Source organism: Osmia lignaria, chromosome 15 (genome assembly GCF_051020975.1).
Source record: "Osmia lignaria lignaria isolate PbOS001 chromosome 15, iyOsmLign1, whole genome shotgun sequence".
NCBI lineage: Eukaryota > Metazoa > Arthropoda > Insecta > Hymenoptera > Megachilidae > Osmia > Osmia lignaria.
In genome coordinates this window covers 13344526-13364467 of record NC_135046.1, presented here as the reverse complement: position 1 = coordinate 13364467, position 19942 = coordinate 13344526, and the positions used below count along the sequence as shown (strand labels likewise).

At 40.7% G+C, this 19942-nt stretch overlaps 1 protein-coding gene across 4 annotated transcripts in view; it reads left to right on the top strand.

The window, feature by feature from the left end:
* The window catches only part of LOC117608376 (uncharacterized), a 113203-nt gene that overhangs the window by 24440 nt on the left and 68821 nt on the right, over positions 1-19942 (top strand). For 2 of the 4 annotated variants that reach the window (XM_034333412.2, XM_034333414.2), the window contains exon 2: positions 8429-8467. The exons of the other annotated variants lie outside the window; for them this stretch is intronic. In XM_034333412.2, coding sequence (XP_034189303.1) covers positions 8429-8467 — 39 coding nt within the window. The remainder of the gene's footprint in view (positions 1-8428; positions 8468-19942) is intronic. 4 annotated transcript variants of the gene reach the window in all.

The window sequence follows — 19942 nt, the reverse complement described above, 5'->3', positions numbered from 1 at the left end:
CTTTAATACAACACACCATCGTCCTCTTCTCGACAGCTACACTAACTTTCAAAAGTGTTTGATTCTTCAGCTAAGTCTTATACCTTGATGCCCTTGTTCTATACCATCACTCTTGCAATTTTGAATAAACATCAACCATTCGTGTTAAGTTCCAAAGCTGAAAGCCTAAGTATACCGTACGTATACTTATCGTTAGACTCTTCGGACGGACTCTTGATACCCATAGGGAAATACCTATAATAAAATTGCCATGAAGAGCGAATTCTAAATTCCTATGTTCCCTAATTAAAAGTCTTAATTTTGAGTCTAAGTCCTTATTTCCCTATTTCATAGTCTCAAATCCCAAAGCCCTCAGTCTAAATCCCGGCACGTGACCGAATCTCCGGACAGAGACCCTTGGTATCCGTACACTTCCAGGGCGCTGTATATACTTTTGAACCTTAGTGTATCTAATTAAGTTCCCTTCCTCTCTCTGGAAATACCGGTCTGTCCGGTAAGGAAAAGATATTTGGCTGAGTCAAATCGGTGGCGCTTGCATGCGGGAACTTGTCGTTACTTTATCGTAACCACCTGGAGGTTCTTTTTCCTTTTTTTTTTTCTGGTGTCCCATAGAGGATACCGACGGCTTCCTACGAGATCCTATCGATTAATTAGAGGGTCGAGCAAAGTGTCGGTTGGCTTTAGCGAAAAGGAAACGATACCGTGTACAGTTTAATGGCTGTTCTCTCTCTGTTTTCCTCCTTCGTTCTTCAGTGTACAGGATGAGTTCAGTGATTACCACGCTGCTTTTGATCAAATTTGCAAGCTTTTTATTTTGAATACGATGATAAGACCATCAACCCCTCGTTCCTTCTTAAAATGCCACAAGATTTATCGATTACTTAATAAGAGGTTGCCTCACTGTTCTTCAGTTAATTATTATAAAATTTTCCTGAAATTAAAGGTGTTAAAATAGAGATTGAAATCAGTCCATGGTACAGGTATTACATAATCTCTTCTTCAGTCCCTAGTGCTTTGGCATGGGTCTCATTTAGTGTAAGTAAACAAACGGTAGGATTATCTCAGGGACTCTGGGAATTTGCGTGGCTGTTTCTAATTCTATAGGCTTCTTAGATTGGAAAGCAGTCAACCATTGCTGCTGCCTCGGATGCACGCATGGCTACCTTAACTATTTGCCCACGTCCTGCATCGTTATATAAACCCAGGAACAAAGGACACACGTCAAAGTTTGGGCAAACATTTCGGAACATTTCTAAACTGGCTGCCTCTGATTGACACGGGGTCCTTTTTGCTACCAAACATTGTTCCTTACTTTGCTGCCTTTGCCGAGATTATTAACTAAACGTTAATAGAAAAAAAAAAAAAGAAAGAGTACTTCCATGTTTCAGCAGAGGCAGTGCTGTGTAAAAGGAATACAGGTCAGTCCACTCAATCCTCGGCTAACTAGATTGTTCTCAGCCGAGAAATTATTCACAGTCCCGACGTTCCTGATTTCTTTACCCAGATTCTCTCCGCCTTTGTGATTCTGGAGGCACGCGAAAAGTCAGACTTAACGTTTCGAAAAACGTTACACACACACACACACACACACACTTGCTGCGCCATTGTATCAACGACAAAGGATAACGAATATCAGATAGGGATTCCTGGAGATCCTAAGAAAACCTGCCCGACCGCTTGGCTGGCACAGCATCGTCGAATAACTGGCGTGCGTCAGTTTCGAGTGACAAAAGGGGCATTGTAGTCGTACGTGAGATTTCTGCGAGCCTGCTGTCATCCAAATCGCTATACCCGGTGTCCTAAATCCTTAGGACTAGATTTAGAAGCGGTGCTGATTGATATGGGGTCGCTTAGAACCGAATACTTGGCGCTAAACCGATCGATACCTTCTTCATGATGTCTTATTATGACATCAGGTCCCATTACACGCAGCCTTCATATAAATGATATATTGCCTTTAATAATTAAGAAAAATTGTAATAATTCAAATGGTACACCCTGTGTAAGACGTGTATACATACTCCCTTGAACCGTTCATGCTTATCGCATCGAGCCACGACACCCAGGAAGCTCGCACCTTCTCTCCTTCCCGAAATTCTGAAACCTGTTCTACCTGCCACTGTCTCTGACCCCTTTCCAATGAAAGGGGATTCGTTGGTATACCGAGGACGAATAAAGGTGCCTTCACGATGAATAAGCAGACCCTGGAAGTGTTTTTCAACTGATTTCAGGATGGTTGCCATCTTGTATAACGAAAATTGCCATCTTAACGAATCTAGAGGCAAGCGAACAATTTGGATTTTATCTTCCCAGTTTCTGGTCGCTTGTAGTTTTCAGCGTTCTGCGTTAGTGCTTTAAGTGGTAGGCAATTCTGACGCGTTAATTTTGGGTCACGGTTCAATTAGTTGAGCGAATTTCAAAGCTACACTTGTACGATTGCGCGTACAATTTTATTTTTTTATATTTTTTTTTTTTCACTGCAACTGGAACTTCTCGTGCCCACCATTTTTAACTCTTTTCCCGGAGTTAATCCTTTTAATTGCTCTGCTTGCAACTTGCTATTCAACGTACTGTATCGCGCATCATTAAGAGATGTTTAACGAATTCAGATTATTATTTTACTGTTTTCGGCATTGCGAATCACCTTCGTTTCTAATTGTCCTCGTTAATTTTATAACACCCTGGCTTTTTTCATGTCGTCTTTGAAAGGTTTGAAAAGAGTTCTGTAGAAATCGTGTTGCAGAAATAATTAATTTCACCGCGATGAAAGTTTAATAGGTGTGCCGAGGTTTTTCAGGAGATGTACCTGTAATAATCAGTAACTTATAATTAGAAAATTAAAAATTTCCATTTTCCAAATTACCACCACTAATCAATGCTCGCAGCATGCAACCCGTTGCCCGTGATCTTTCCAGCGGGCACTTGGTTTGCCCACCGCCTGATCCTGTCGTGTCGCCAAGCGGTTGACGCACTTTGAAACAAGCTCTCGGTATCTCAGCCAGCACTTTCGAGTTAGCGTTCGATTATGTTCCCGGAGGAGCAATCCACGAAATAGCTCTCGGTCGGAGTAGCTTGAACGCCGGTTACCGGGCTCGTTTGCTCGCATTTAAATCGAGCAAAGCAGCGTCCCGCTGAAGTTTCATCCCTGGTCATCGTTACACCGCTAGCAACGGTGCATCCATCCGGTGAAATTGAATTAACACTTCGGGGACCTCTTGAAAATCACCGTCCGTATACACGCGATCCTTCCAATTATTTCAGGGATCATTTAATGCCAACTTGATTCTCAACTCTTCAGACTTAATTTTAATAGATCCATAGAGGTGTTTCAGGGATTAAAAATTCAAAGATGCCTGTATCCGTTTCAAAGTCTCAGAAATTATTCACAATAGCATTATCCTGCCAGAAACTTTAATATCCTCTAATATTGAAACTCAGCTTGAAATTACTCTTGAAGAGGCCTCCGTCTTGTATACATGCTTATTTGAAACGATGAATACGGATCAGCCTTAATACTCGAATGATCCAGTTATTCAATCGGAACGTTTACTGCCGCCTGATCGACACCTGCTCTTAGTTTCTGTTTTGCTGACTGTAAGCGTATTAAGCTTATGACACTTGGAAGCTACTTTGCCTTGGATTACGCTGATCCCCTTCGAGAGCCTTTAACTTTTATCTAGGACATCAAAAACTCGAATGGGTGGCTCGATGATCAACATTTTTCTTTTTTTTCTTTTTTTTTTTTTGTAATAATCAAATTCTGTGGAGGATGCACGTAATTTTGCTACAGAAAGTGATCCTTCTGGGAGAAGTAGCAGACACTGGGAAACGTAAAAACGTTTCCGGCATACTTCATCCGGAATACTTATGATCCCGCGGGAACGACTCGATAACTTTATCGTTCGTTCGGATCAAGAGCTCGTACATTTGGTATGTTTCAACGGTAACGGAAGAATCATCGAAGCGATGATTTTCTTTGCGTCATTTCGAATCGTTTTTTAAATCAGAACTCTGCCAAATATTATTTTATTTGAAAAATTCTTTTCGAATTTTCAAGCTTGAACGATGAATTTTAAAATCGAGTTCCCAAGACGAAAAAATCCCCGAATATCGTCATAAAATATGGATCTTTTCCTGTAAATTGGAGGAGGACATAGGCTGATAGGATTATTTTTCACGGAGTTACGTCGTTTTGAAAAGTGTCGATACTGCGACCAGCAGTAGGAATAGTCGTTTGGGATAGGCATGCAAAGGGCCGGGCGTCGGAAGTCTCGGTTTTGTTCGTACGGTTTGTCGCGTATTCATGGCGTCTGTCATCGGTACTCGGTGAAATTCCGAGGAGCGACGAGTTGGCGGAAAGTTTTATTTACTTTAAAAAACGCGGCGCCAAGGATCCTTGAGCCAGCGCGAGGAGCAAATAAAGTTCTGGCGAGATAGCGAAGTAGAGTCGGTTTGTGAGAAAGGGAAATGGTGAAAAAAAAATCGGGAACCAGTTTAAAAAGTCTAATTATCCTGGCGATCCCACCACCTATCCAAACCATTGCCGCCCCCATGGTTTTCTGAAAAACGAAGAATAATTTTGCTCGACATAGTGAACCTCTAATTTAAAAATTAGGACCTCGTTAGATACCCATATTGTCTTCTTCCCTAAGGATGACCAGCACGCTGGTCAGTGTGGATATTAACATAGTAACCTCCGTGACATGTATATAATATAATATAATATATGTAATACGGTGGTCGAATATGTCGAATATTCGGTACATACCTGTACGCACCGAAGCAACGATATTAACGTGCAGCAAGCATCGATATGGGCGGTGGGTAATATTCGAGGATGCCGAAAGCACGTTCGAGCGATCGATCTCTTGGTCTGGCCCTGCCGCTTAGGCGAATCTTACACCAACACAGTAACTCGTGCCGGTTGCATTCGAGCTTGAACGTCGCCAGGAAGAGAGGCACAACTTCCCTTTGGAAGAGGATAAGGGGTTGAGGAGTGATTGAGAGAAAGAGAGAGTGAAGGAGGGTGGCTCTCTCAGTAGGTATCTCAAGTTACGATTGCCCTGGGGGCGTGCACAGAAGTGCAAAGCAATCGTTTCCCAGCTCGACCCCACGGCTATAGGTTCTTCTAGAAATGGTTACGTATCGAAATACATACGCTCGCTACTTTCTTCCAGCTCTCGTTACATCAGACCTATCTATTCCCATGGAATTCCATGAAACTGGAACTATCATGATTTTTCTAAACCATTATCGAATTTTTTTCGGAGAAACTATCAAGTAAATTCGTATCTTAAACTACACGAAAATATTTTTGGGTCTTTTGTACTCGTGAAAGTGGCAGAGTTACGGCTGCCACAAAATGGCTACCTTTATGGAATGTAGATTAAAATACCTATAATAGATTTTTTGCTAGCTTGATGGTTTTTCCAGAAGAAAATAGTTAAAGGTGGATTTGATGTTGTGGCAATTACATGGGAAGAAAATTGAAACAGCCAACGAGTTTCTCGGAGGTTCGAGAAGGTTTATCCGCTTGTTTTCTTGCGGGAATTTATGGGAAAGTGCAAAACAGTTGTTCTCGGTGGATTTATGGCTGTAGATTTGTTGCGGGGAAAGTCTGTCGGTGATATATCGAACATCGGAAAGGGTACTGTCATAAATAAAAAAAAAGAGCGTGAATTTTTTTATGCTGGTGAACCATCAGGAAAGAAATATCATTTTTTTTTTAAGTTAAAGTTAAATTCCTAAATTCAAAAATTGTGGAACAAATATCGAATCTCCATCACTCCCCGTATCAATATTTCTTTTTATAATTTTCACATTGTTAAAGATCAAGTTAGGTGATCTTAAAGGATATACAAAAAGGGCGTGAATTCTGTTGAATAACTGACGTCTGCGCGGTGGCAAAGTGGTTACGGAACGAACTAGTCAGACAGCAGGTCGAATTCTGCGGCAAACAGGGAGTTCCATTGAATTTAATCTTATTACGATTACCTTAGTTTCCTCGTAACAGGCACAAGCTTGAAAACAAAGTAATTGTCTGGTCGATATGAGGCTTCGTGATATCGGTTCTCCTCTAAATGTATCGGAACACGAGCGAAGGTTATCTTGTAGTTTCCAGACTGAAATTGCAATTTCTCCATCTTCGTTATTTAAGAGATCGTCTGTTGCAATAGAAGCTTACGATTCAACGCGTACCCGAGAAAATCAGTATTTAAATAAAATAGTTCGCGATATTGAGTGATCGACAGTGAACATGTTAACAGAAGATACAGGTGTGAGATTGTAATCCTGAAACATCAGATTATCCTAGAAACCTTAGACCCTTCAGAGAAAGAGATTCTCGTTACATTCCACCCCTTGCTCAAATTACAACGTGAAAACGTACGACTTAGGAATCCATTGAACTTGAATGTCTTCTCTTGATTTGTTGACTTTCGGTAATTTCTGGACTTTTCAGATTTTGAACTAGGGTTTGTAGTAGGGAGAGAAAAAAGGCGTTACACGTCTCGGGATCCGTCTAGCGTCTGTCAGACTCGTCCGTCAGTGGGGCTGACGACAGACGATCCCGAGCCGTGTAACGCCTATAACCCCGTTTTTCGGTACTCCTACATATGTATATCCGAATCGCATGCCGGGGGACCGCCAGCGAGAACAGACACAATCCCGCTGCCACCTGGCGGTCGTCGACCCGACCTAAGGACGTCCGGGGAGACTCGTCGTCTTCCCTCTCTAACCTGTAGGCGTGGGTCCACCATCATTATAAACGATCATTTCAAGGTGGATTCCTGATGGCCCCTAATAGTTGAAGACTTTGGAGAAAATCTATCGGATGCCAGAGAATGGTCTGTAGAAAAAAATGCCGAGATCTCGGTCGCCCATCATGGTCCTATATACCGAATACTTGGAATAGAATTCCGACAACATTCTTGACGTCCATGACGGAGCCATCGAATTAACGGTGTGTGTACGAAGCGGCTTGCCATCCATTGGGATCGCTTTCTCTGCACCAGTTTGCTCTTACATAGCTGCGGTGGTGTCAGTTTTGCAGCTTTCTTCGACAACTATTCCGAACTCTCCGGCTTTCCTCGATTACATCGACTTCCAGCTGATTTTCTTTGCTGACGAATTCCAACGTGCACCATCGGAATCTTCATGCACAATGAGCTAGGATTTTGCCTGCTAAGGGTGACAATGCCGATACGTTGTATTGTTGCGGATGGTGAGAGATGGTACATGGTAATATCTCAATAACGTGCGGGTAACAGTAATTCGATCGTCGCCATTTACTATTCCTACCGTTTCAATGCTAGACTCCGAATTGTCTCCCCTTAACGCGTTGACTGGCTCACGCGAAATTGACGTCATGTGAGCATAGGGATTATTAATTCTAATTACTAGAGAAATAATTAGATAGAGAATTTAACAGGATTTCATGTTGGAAAGAAATTTCAAAATGACGCTAGTGACATATCAAATTAAAGCTCAATTTTTGTACCAATCTTTCTTCGGAACGAAAGAAAATTGTCCATTTAATGCTCTGACAATGAGTGAAAAATCAACCCAAAAGAGTGGTTGTGTAAATAAAACAATGGATGATTTTGTAGTTGTACTTGCAAAAAATCAAATTTTACCGCGGTTACTTGAGAATACCATCGGAAAGAATAGGTCGAGCAAGAAGATACCGTTCCTTCAAAGATTCAAGATTACCGCTATAAGAAAGTTTAGCGAACGAATGCAGCAGTTTGGCCAACTGAATGCGAAATCACCAGGATGCATAAAACATCGCCGACAATTATTCTTATTACATGCTATCGTCTCCGACGATGATGCCGCTTTTTGCTCGTTCGCTACTTGATTCCCCGTGCTTCTTTTAATCCTCGAATAATTCCCTGAAGAAGGGAGAAAAAAACTTGAAACCAGGAAACTTTGGTCTTTATCGTTGCTTATTTGTTGTTTGAAACGGGAGGCGAGACTTGAAAAGTCCAAGTTTCGTGGAACATCGGTAACGAACAAAGATCGCGTTTCAATGGTCCAGTCGAAGGGAAATTCTTCTTCTTTTTTTTCTTTTTTTCTTTTTTTCTTTTTTTTTCTGTAAAAGAAAAAAGAGGCCACGAAAGAAGCGATCGATAAGCCTGTCTTTTCCTTGCGAACGAGCAAAGGAGATCCTTTTGAATGAAAAGTTGCTTCGATGAATTAAATTAATTAAAAACATCCGAAAAGTTAGCCATCGCTAGTTTACACTAATTAAAAACAATTTTTAATGCATTTATTAAAATTTCAGAGTGACCCATACCTGTTTTTTTTTTTTTTTCTCATCCCTGTCCTATCTTCTCCATTTTGTCTCAAGTGTAACTCGATGCTGGTTCCTGAAAATCCCCCACGGCACTAGATCAACCTAACAAGCGTCTCTGTGGTTTTGTTTCAGATGAATCACCAGGGCTGTTGGTCGGATTCGCGGCTACCGGTGAGTTTTCATTGACGCCAGTAGCTATTTAGGCCTGAAGGAAAGTTTCGAAGGGTCGAGTTGGTTGACCCCGCGTGTCGCGACCCTCGTGTGTCGGATATCTTGAAAATCTCGTCAGGGCGTGGTGTGCAATCATCGTCTGCCATGACTTCCCTACCACTCGAATGCATCCACCAAGCCAAACTTTCCCCTCCCTTCATTTTCTTTTCACCGTCACGTACAGCCAGTCCGATTAATGGCAAATGGCGGTAACAATAGCCAATGCTTCGTACTAGTCGTTCTGGTTGCATTTATGAAATATATAGGGTGTACGTATTTAACATGGAGAGCTTTCGATCTTTTATCTAGGATGTTTCATTATAGGACAAGGATTAATAAGTTCCTGCCCAAATGAGTAAATCTACCAGAAAATTTCATATATGTAAAATGTCCCCAGAGAGGCAGGGGGTATCGTTGAAGATTTCCTCGACGCAAAAAAGAAAAAAGGTGTCTGAGGCAGGGATCGTCTGTTGTCAGCCCCACTGACGAGTCTGACAGACGATTCCAGTATCGTACAATTTTTTCCCATAAAAGTAGTCATTTGCATAGCCATATAGGTATGTACTTATCCTCTTTTCTGCTCGCATACAGAGTGTTCGCATTAATATGGAAAAATTTCTGAGTGAACTTTTGGTTATTAATTATTCTCAGAGCACCCAGTATAATACTGGTTTCGCGTTCTTAATACACGCGTACGTGTAGCAGTGGTCGGTTTATCGCCATTTCCTCGCACCCTTGATATAGAACATTGTGTGCGTGGTACACCGTGCACATGCGTCTCCTATGATCTATGCGCCTCCATTTGGCCACGTACTCTCGTGTGTAGCCTTGTTCCACGTCGTGTACAGATCCGTCGGGGGTGTGTACTGTGTACATATCCATATGTGTGAGCGAATTATTGTTATCACCTTGGGCTTCTCTAAATTTTCAAGACGATGAAGAACACCTACGGAGGTTGCGGTTAGATACATTGATGTATGCACTTCGCGACGAAGAGGGAATACACGGGTGTTTAGCATTGTTGAAGTTGGCTAGCATAAAGTTTGCACTCGTGTGCGTGATTGCGTGCTCGCTTGCACCCAGACGACGAGACCCTTTGTACTTGGGATTCGATGAAGCTGCCTTTGCGCTAGCAGAGACACGAGCCAATCAATCCCCATCTGCTTCGTCTTCCCCAACGTGCGCTACATCCCCAGAATTTCGATGATCTTCGCCTGGAAACAGATTTATCTCGCCTGCTACCTTTCCACTTCTGCACCATCGATTCTATGGGGATCGGCTCACCCTGTGTTGTGTGTATTTCTATCTCGGTCCGTATTCTTGTTCCGCTCCACTTCGATGCAACAAGATTTCGATGAGTGAACCACTCGTCAGGGTCACGGTTTCCAGGCCTTTTATCGCGGTTGATCCGGCGCGGCGTGGCGCGGCGTGTCAGCGACCGATAGCCAGTCGTAAAAGTTAAATAGCTTTTTTTTCCCAGTATCCAACTGTATTATCGGTCTTATCTCAAAGGGAGCGTCGTTAATCTTGGAGGAGGCCAGATTGGGGTTACCAGTTGGGACGAAGGTTAAGGTCGGCCCATCAGATCGATGGAACACGGCGTTAACGGAAAATCGCCTAATTTTCACGACCCCTTCCCTTATCTTATCTTATTCCGTGATTGGACTGCCTCCTGTACAGATACATAGGGTGTCCTTTAATTTATATGTCCTATTTCATTTTATAAATTACTCCGGAGATACAGTAGACTTTCTTTATATGTATTGCCATACGAGCGATTTGACTTTCACGTGGATTTTTAAGCACCACCATAGCCTATGAAAAAGATACACCCCATCGGACAACACATACACGCCAAATGAAAACTATAAAGCTTGACAAATTTTCCGAGCGAGAATCTATTGTAATAAGTTAAATTACATATGGTGTCTGTGTCAAAAGTCACGCAGGTGTCTAATTGCGTGTGGTTGCGGTAAACCTGCAGATCAGTGTGCGGTGACCCCACCCTTTCGACCGCGAAAAAGGAGAAACAACCGCACGAATGACCTCGTAAAATTCAACGGATTTATGTCCCTGTTGGGCAACATGGCTTCCGTTTGAAGGAACGACCGGATGTGCTGGGAATGAACATTTTGAAAGCTCAACGTTAGTAATTGTAAAGAATCTAACATCCGTTAATTTAACCCACGGAACGACCCATCTGAACGACATCAATCAATTAATTGTCCGCAAAGCTTCTGAAATTATTAAATCTATCGCTTTGTTGCCTGTACCCCTCCCAATCGAGCAGTTTGTTCAGGTAAATAACCTTACGATAGCTTTCGATTGTCTCGGGTCATACGCGAACCTTTCTACCGTCGAATCGTTGGAACGAAACGAGATACGCTAATCTTGTTACTTTGGGAACGATGTATCTGTCAATCGTCGCAAAGGGACATCCTCTTTCTTTCTTTTTTTTTTTTTTTTTTTCATTTTTTTGAACGTGCAGCCTGTTCGTAGTCAAAGCAAAGCAAGAGTCACACCGTAAACGCTCGCCTGCTCGTCGGGAAAATCACATTAGTGATGTTTCGGTAATCGCTTTTATATCCAGCCTCGGTGACTGACAGCCATGGCACAATCAGTTTTTGTCGCGAAAAATTGGCTCGCCTCGCGGATCCGACTTTTGTACTTTCCGTTACAGTGATACCCAGTTCAAAGGGAGTGAAACTTGACCTCTGTGCTTTTTTTACAAGGTTCAGTAACCATAAAAGACATTGTTTTTTTTTTTATAGTTACAGTCTAGTCTGAAATTTGAATCAGGTAATTTGCGATAAAAAATGGAGGCAACCATCTACTCGGAAATGCACCCTTATTTCTTCTTCTTTGGGGCTGGTTTTCAAAGGAAACAATATGTATAATTCAGCGGCGAAGTTGCTTCAGAGAGTGCATGAATATGTATATTTAACGCAACCTATACCCCTCATCATTCCACACTTACGCTATGTGCTATTCTTTCACGATAACCATTATCCTTTTTATACCGACCGAATTGACGGGTAATTGAAGCGCAGATGACGTGGCGACGAGTATCTGGCGTCGCTCAAATTAGGTTAGCCAACTTCCGACTATCGCGTTTTTTTACTCACTCCGGATTGACAGTGTCGAGGCAATTGAGTTTGGTATTGACAAAAAGATATGGCGATGGACATTGTCAGGTGTCAAGAATCTTGATATTTGATTCTTCAATAAAATCAGAAATTATAATTTTTTTCCGCTTTTTTGAATTATGGATTCGTCCGAAGAGTTGACGTAAAAATTTTGTCAAACTGGATCTTAGCAATTTTTTCTTCCATTATATTGAAACTTCAACATTAAAAAAATTATTAATCGTAAAAAATTACAGATGCAGCAAGCTTTGGTAAAAAGCATCTCTTTGTTTATAAATACATTTTGGAATGGATCGGTTTCTGTGAAAAACAAATTTCATTTTATTCTCAGTAATTCTTCTAGTTTTATTTCGTTCGTTTGAAAACTCATGGAAAATACAATTTTTTACGCTTTTTTTACAATGGTTCGTTACAAAAGTGTTTTTAACGATGAAGGAAAACTTTTACTAATAATTATTGTAGCTTGAAATGTGAGCTTTGTGGAATAAAAAAAAAAACTCTTTTGATCTTTCGCTAAATAGAAAAGGAAGAATTTCCAAAAATATTTAGCAAAAACGAAATTTTCGAATCCTTAATAAAATAATGTTGTTTGCAAACATTAACGTGATACCTTGTAAAGCACAAGTTTTCTGTTTAAAAGAATTATTATACTCTGTGGTGGTAAATTAATAAAATGATTACGTTCCCCTGTATATTTTCTGGGATACAGGGAAGTAGTATAATAATTTAGTCCACGCACGCGCACGTGTACACACACGTATAACTTCTGTAAATTATAAGATCCCAAAATCCCCGAAATAATCGGAGGAAGCATCTACGAAGAAACCCTCGTAACTCGGAACTCAAGAAGTATGTATGATAATTTCTAACGAGTATCCATAAACTTGCTTAAACAAAATTAACTTTTATTAATTGCACTAGAAATATCGTCAGATATAAGAGAAATAATATTCTTTTTAATATTACAAATAATTCTGTTGATTTAAAACATTATATTCTATATACACAACATTTTACCAACAGTCAGACAAAATAATTTTAGCATAAATAATAAAAATGATATAACACTTGGTCTGGCAAGAACGCCATTGTAAACTCCACTTTTTACAGCAGCTCGTCCATCAAACTGACACACGTAATTACCCTCAAGGAAGTCGTACATTACAGATTAATGGAAAACAGATGTTCCGCTGGTAGTACAAGACATTCAGATATGCTGGAGCTTATTATAATGATTCAAAGCAGCATTCCTTCGATTATTATACTAGTCGTCGTATTTGTATCCGGTGTATAAGGCGGGTGTACTTTCAGGCCCATGTTGTTTTGTAGGGGGGCGAGGAACACAGCCTGCTTAAGAGACTGTTTCGCTGTTTCTGGCCCCTATGAACAGGCATAGGCTATTTATCCAATGTAAACTCAACTTAAGGTCTAATAAAATAATATTTTAGACGCCTCCAGGCCGAGTTTACAATGTAGAAGCAGCTGGGCCAGTGGGTCCTGTGGCAAGGTCTACCGAACCCTGGCTACCTGCGCAATGTAAACTTAACTTTAGACTGAATTTACACTGGCAAAGTAGTCTGGTTTAGTAGCCTCTGCTAAAACCTCGGGGTGAGGAAGATAATCTGCCTGGCAGGTTCCTTCCCTCTTCCTTACTTCCAGATCCTGGACTGGCTACTTGTCCAATGTAAGCTCGACCCTAATGCGACATCACGTTTATAAAGATATATATCATCTGGTTAAAAAAGAAGTATATGGGTGGTGACCCTTAGTTAGGTGACAGCCATTAGGCCAATGGGGAGGAGGAATTCGTCTGAGTAGCTGAATTAACTAAAGTAGCCGACACGAAAGGGTTTAGCCTTTCCTACTTTATTGTTATTAGCGCGTTAATTTTTGAATTTAAACTTATGATACTATCAATTTACCATGGGCAGGGAGAGAAAAAGGCGTTTCGTCTCGGGATCGTCTGCCAGACTCGTCAGTGGGGCTGACGATAGACGATAGACGATAGACGATAGACGATAGACGATAGACGATCTCTGCCCCAAACGCCTATAACCCCGCTTTTCGAAAGAGAATAGACTCAATCCCGCGTAATTGGTAAATGGAACACCCGGTATATCCGACAGGTGCGTATAGTGATTGCTGTCACGTACCCTCAACATAGAATCATGCAAAGCCAAGGTATCGTGATGATTATCAGTTTCCTAGACTCGGCAATAAAATCCACCGCGTAATGGCGCAGGGTTGATTATCAAACCCTCGTGAAACACGCACTGACAGTGACACTGTCGTTATCTCGTTTACGACCCTCTTAATAATTCTTCCAAAAATGGACGCCGACTCACGGTTGCATTTATTCTAATTACGAAACGTGAAAGCGTCACGTAATATTGAGAGTGGTTCATGTTAAGCTCGAGTTTTCGTGTCACGTTATCGTTATTAGTTTGATAAGTAGCGACAATGACAGTCGTAACGATAATTAAGTGGAAACTCCTAACTAAATGAGAAAGTTTCGCTGTTCCAGTTGCGATTTGCCGTGTGTAAAATGATGCAAAATTATTTTCTTTATTTTTTATTTTTTATATTTTATTACTCGAGAATAGAGATAGTGTGTTGTTATAGAAAAGAGAAAAGCAGAGAAAAAGTTGCTTTATCAATTTTTCAGCTGGAAAATCAAAACTATCCTTGATGATTTTTTTTCTTTCTCTTAAATTCTCAAAGATGGCTTTGATTATATACAATTACCAGGTTAACTATTAAGCGCTAGCTGATAATTCATCATGAATATTTTGCATCGTTAAAAACATTTCATAAAGCTGGATCGCGTAATTTGATTATTACTCTGGAATTAATTTGTAAGAGGCGATAGATACGACCGGCAAGCTACGGGGTGATTATGTTAATTCGGAATGTTGTTTAATTATTTTCCACGCTCGATAATAGGATTATTCAGGGAATTTCTCCTCTCGTTCGATGAGGGACCATGAAAATTCACATCCAAGTTCAGAATAATTATTTGTCGTTTCAGCAACATTTTACAAAATGTTTCTTGAAATTTCAATTTACCATTCGTTCTATCGTTGCAGCTGCCCGTTCAATTTCTCAGATATATTTTTCAAATAAACGTGCCACGTTTTCCCATTACAGTTTCTCTGTAGAATTTTTCGAAAACCGATACTGGATCGATGCTTCGCTGGCTCGGCGTAATAACCAAGCCGGAAACAATAACGACCGTGAACTTATAAAACAGAGTGTGTTTTCCTCGAAACAACCGGTGTTTCACGGATAAATCGTTAACGGATCGTGATCGCGATCGATCAGCCACTTTTGACCCAGTTCTACGCTGCAACAGCCCGGAAGTGTGAAAGGTGATTCCTGCTGGCGCCGTAAATCACCACCATATAAAACCGATTATAGAAAGTTCGCTAATGTGATTTTCTTGCCATCTGTTACGGTACACCATGCATTAGTCAATGACCATAAGCAGATGTGTGGCGAATCGATGGGGAAACAAGCTATAGGTTCGACTATTTTATTTATAGTGGAAAATAATTTTCTCTCTTTTTTTTTTTTTTTTTTTTTTTTTTTTTATAATAATTTCTGCCAATGTAGTGTATAAACATTTGGTGTTCAGCGATTACAGTAGGATAAACCAATAAGTGAATAGTCTGTTAGTGAAGCATTGCATTGCGCATTTATGGTTCAGGCAATTATTCTCTTATGGGATATTGTAGAAACGGTGCCGACAATGCATGAGCATGGAGGTATCGACCGCATAACGATCATACTAGCATGATATTTATTATGGTTTCTGAATATAATGTCGGTTAATTAGCAGTTTGTAGGTAATGAAATGTAATCACATCACTATTATGGAATATACTACATATGTAAATAGATACAGAATTGCTTAGGAGAATTATTAAAACTAAACTAGAATTTCCTTTATGTATAAATTACTTATTTATAACTCATCACGTAATATGTTTCTTCTAATTTAATGTGTATTATATTAATTAAGCATTTTTCTTCACCTCTACTGTTACAAATGTATTTTTGAAAAACACCTAATGGAATTCAATTATGGTAATGTTTTCGTGTATAGATTCGAAAGGGTAAAGAAGGTAATTACAGGGAAGAAATATTCTGTGGAGTAGAAAATACGGTACCGGTTCGTATTTACCCTCTTGTCGTGTCGTAGGTGGCCATTAATCATGGGGGTCAGAGTCGATCATTACCTCTGCAGGAGCAAGGGTTATCGCGTATTTGTAATTATAGCCTCCTAATATCTTCCTCATCAGGATAGTAATCATGATTACCGGAATGTCCCTAGTTGACCGAGATTGTCCTCAATTTCCGTCTTCTCATCTGTCACAGTAATGTACATAGACCCTTTTCACGGTGATGGATGTTCCTCTAAAAACGGACAAATCATTTCGCGCAAAACATTTACTTACGTAGCGCATTTCAGCAAGCTTTAAGCTTTAGAACGAGGTACCACAAGTGCCATTTTCTGATACTTTTCTGTCATGAAATATCAATAGATTTTAGGTACTTTCAAATTGGTCATCGTTTGTTATAACTGACGATCAAACGTTCTGTATTGCAAGTGGTGATGAAACGCTTATGTAGCGCGTTTCAGCAAGCTTCTAGCTTTAAAGTAACGTGCCACAAAGTGCCATTTGATATGGTACTTTTCTGTGAGGAAATGGCGTCAGACTATCAGAGACGTCTGATACGTAACATCCCAATACATTACTGTCTGTAGGATACGTGACTGGTCCCAGACACTTTGCGAGGCCATTAAAGACCCGTTCGAACTGATCACCGTTCTCCTCAAACAAATTACATCGATAAGCCACGCTAATCCGTGAATAGAGGAGACGGATAAAAGCGGAGGAGGGATTGCAAAAGCAAATCTCACGAGCCAGGAGAAAAACAGGAATTGGGTCGATCGAGCAAACTCTTTTGCCTGAATAATGGCGGTGGTCGAAGGGCCGTTTTAATGGAAGAATCAAGCTTCCTAAATCACGTCGTTTAACATACCCCAACGACGATAATCAAATAGTAACGACGCGTAATTGTTGAGACTCCGGGTACTCGACGCAGATTCCAATGAATGTTTAAACAGCAGCCTTCCTAGGAACATGGCCCGCACATTACACGGTACCATTCTTCCGGTACAGGCTGCTCAAATATTTATCGACACGCCATGGTAACTGTATCCGAAAAATATCCAAAGTTTAAAACCTGTATCTCGTGCTCATTCCCTAATCTAATGCCAGATCACGAACGATGGGAAGCACCGAAAGGAAGTGACGTCAGAGATCAGCCCCTCTATAGGCAGTCGTGCCTTGTTCCTTGGGGAAGAAAAGTGGCTGAAGCCTTTGCCTAACGATATACACATACCGTGGGGTGTTTACCCATCCCGATGTGTTTACGACGGGATTTCGGGGTGACTGGTGTCAGACAACGTCTTCTTCTTCCTTGACATGCATACAATACGTTTCTGTATCGGAATAAAAAAGATGCCAAGTTTCTATGGAACTGGATCTTAAAGGCGTATTCCCAGAGAATGTACATTTTATCATAGATGATTTATCGGTCATTGTATTAAGATTCGATCGCCACCAGTCACACGGTTTCCCTTGGAACAATCAATTTTGATCAGGATCTAGCACGATAGGTAGGTCGTTCATCCTTGTCAGCCAGTAATTAACGCAAGCGAAAGATCGTTATCTTCTTTGAAGTCGACTATCTCAACCCTCCTTCTTTTCATTCTTGCATGCATACACAAACAACCCTCCCTTGGCGATCGACACTCGGGGTGCTTTTAGACACCCTCTTGTGCAACGTCTGCATCTACCCTCTTACATTTCTTCCGTGTCTTTATATCTTTTTTCTATTTGTCTCCTTTGTTCCATCCTATTTTAGCTGTCGCTTGTGTACGACGCCATTTTCATTTTATTAGAGAAGGAAATAGTGATTTTTATAGGATTGAATTGTCATGCTGTAAATGGGCCGATTAAAATATTAATTATACATAATACAATTATTAAAATGTTAATGATACAAATTGTAATTTAACACCCAGTATATTTACCATAGAAAGTGAACCCTCTGAAATTGATCAATTAACTCTGACCTTCAATTTGCAAATTATTAATTAATTTTGCAAACGTAAATTAAACGGGACATTTATTTTATTAACACCCAGAAAGTAACCTCTTTGAAGCTTATTAATTAAATAATTTTCAACATCTCCTTTGAAGAATCACTTCACACCGTGACCACCAGTACACCCAGGAACGTTTCAAAAGCCGTTAAATGTTTCCCATTTTTTCCACCCCTCGAGCGAGCAATTACCACCTGGCTCTGCAAAACCGATTGCACGGACCATGGAGAAGTGCGGTAGTGGGGGTGGTGTAATGCGTATAAATACAAACAGTCGTTCGTCCAGCTCCATAACGGATATGACAGTAGGGTTACCGTTTTTCCCATTACTCTACCCCTGTATCAGAATCCGGAAATTACCTGCCGTCGTATTATCATACAAGGGTCAAATCGAGCCCGGCCTCCACCCTATGTCATCCCTTCAGGGCCTCGTTTCACCCTATCCTTGTTTTTCTATCTTCGTCCATGCTCGACGTTCGCCAATCAATAGGCTACGTGGACTGCAGTCGGAATTTTCGCCGGGGATGAAACCACCCCTGAATGTATCCGCTTGCGGTTGATATATCTGCCAGAGAACGCGTGCGAGTAGCCTTTCCGAAGGGAGGAATTAATCTTAGAGATGCTTTGCTTAGGAAAAACATGCTGATGGAACTTTTGCAGATTTCTTAGGGGCTGAACGCCCTGTGGTTAAGGGTGAATTTTGGAACAATGTTTCTTTGATCTTTGAAGCGTTTTCAAAAGGGATGATTTTTGCAGAGGGTTAAATTTATAGTTTGAAATTTTTGCAAAAGGTGTATGTACGAAAACTCTATCGTCATTCGTCTTCCTCGAAGCGTTGATTGGTTTAAAATTAAATGATGCAGTTCCAAAGTGCATTAACTACGAATTCAAACGTGTGAAAAGTTTATGAGGAAGAAATACGAAGCGTTTTAATAAACAGATATTTCATAGTCCCGTTTGCTTACGCCTCATATCCATATCGCATGCTTATATTACATTAAACGATTTGCCTGCCAACCAGATAACTATGAAATGAAAACAGTTCCGAGATACTTTTTAAATGGATACTTCCTCCAATCTTGATATCTCGCCACAGAATGTTTAAACGGGGCATTGGTTTGCATGCAACCATATGCACGTTCTCACGATGATATATATCAGTGTTGCTTGCATTCGTTGGTGCAACAAACATTGCATGTAGGCGCATCTAAAAGTCTGTAACAAACTTGGCCATTTCATTTAACAAGCCATTTGGAAAAAAGAAGTCTGTTTTTTACTTTTGTAAAATTGCATTTGCATAATCCAAATTTTCTGTTTTGGAAATGAAATGACGCGAGTGGGTTTCATCCAGAATTTTAGAAATGCCCGGAACTGTCCGTACCCTGGGGGGTGGACACAAAAATCGATGGTTCTTGTATGTACACGATGGAGCCCGTATCTACTCGAACGTATCCAACGACAGGTTAAAATATCTGTTCGTTTGCCGACCTCCAGTCCGCCTGTTTGCTCCCATATGGATGTCCCATGGTGTAAGTACACAGGGTGAGTCACTTGAAAAATTTTACCCTTATTCACACCACTCGAAAGCTTAACCTTAGATTTACTTAAAATTCTTAGTTAATATAAAATTTCCAATTTTTAAACCGTAAATTGTGAAATTTTTTAAGTTTTCTCTGCTGCTCTGGTTGATGAACGAAGGAAACTGGTATTTCGCACCGGATGTACCTTTTTGCACGGACGCATGTTTGCGGTTTCGTTGATGGCTTGCTTTTTTCCCGTAATTGAGAGTTCTCGATGAATGCGGTCGGCCAATATTTTTGTGGGCCCGATGGAAGAACGCGAAGGCCGTAAATATACCTGTCGGCATTCGTCTTCCAACCGTTGGATTGCTTTACAACTTGCTTGGATACCTTCACCACGATTATGGTAGCTGCCACCCCTTTTCGTCCCTATGCTTCCAAATTTATTGCTTTTGAAGAATGTAAACCCCTATGTTTCTTTCTTTTCTTTTTTTGTACAAATGACGGTCATACGTGGCTTATAAATTGCTTTGTGAAAGCAAGATGGTGAAGAATTCATTTTCGAAAGTAAAAGGGTGAATGGGTGCCTTGTGAGA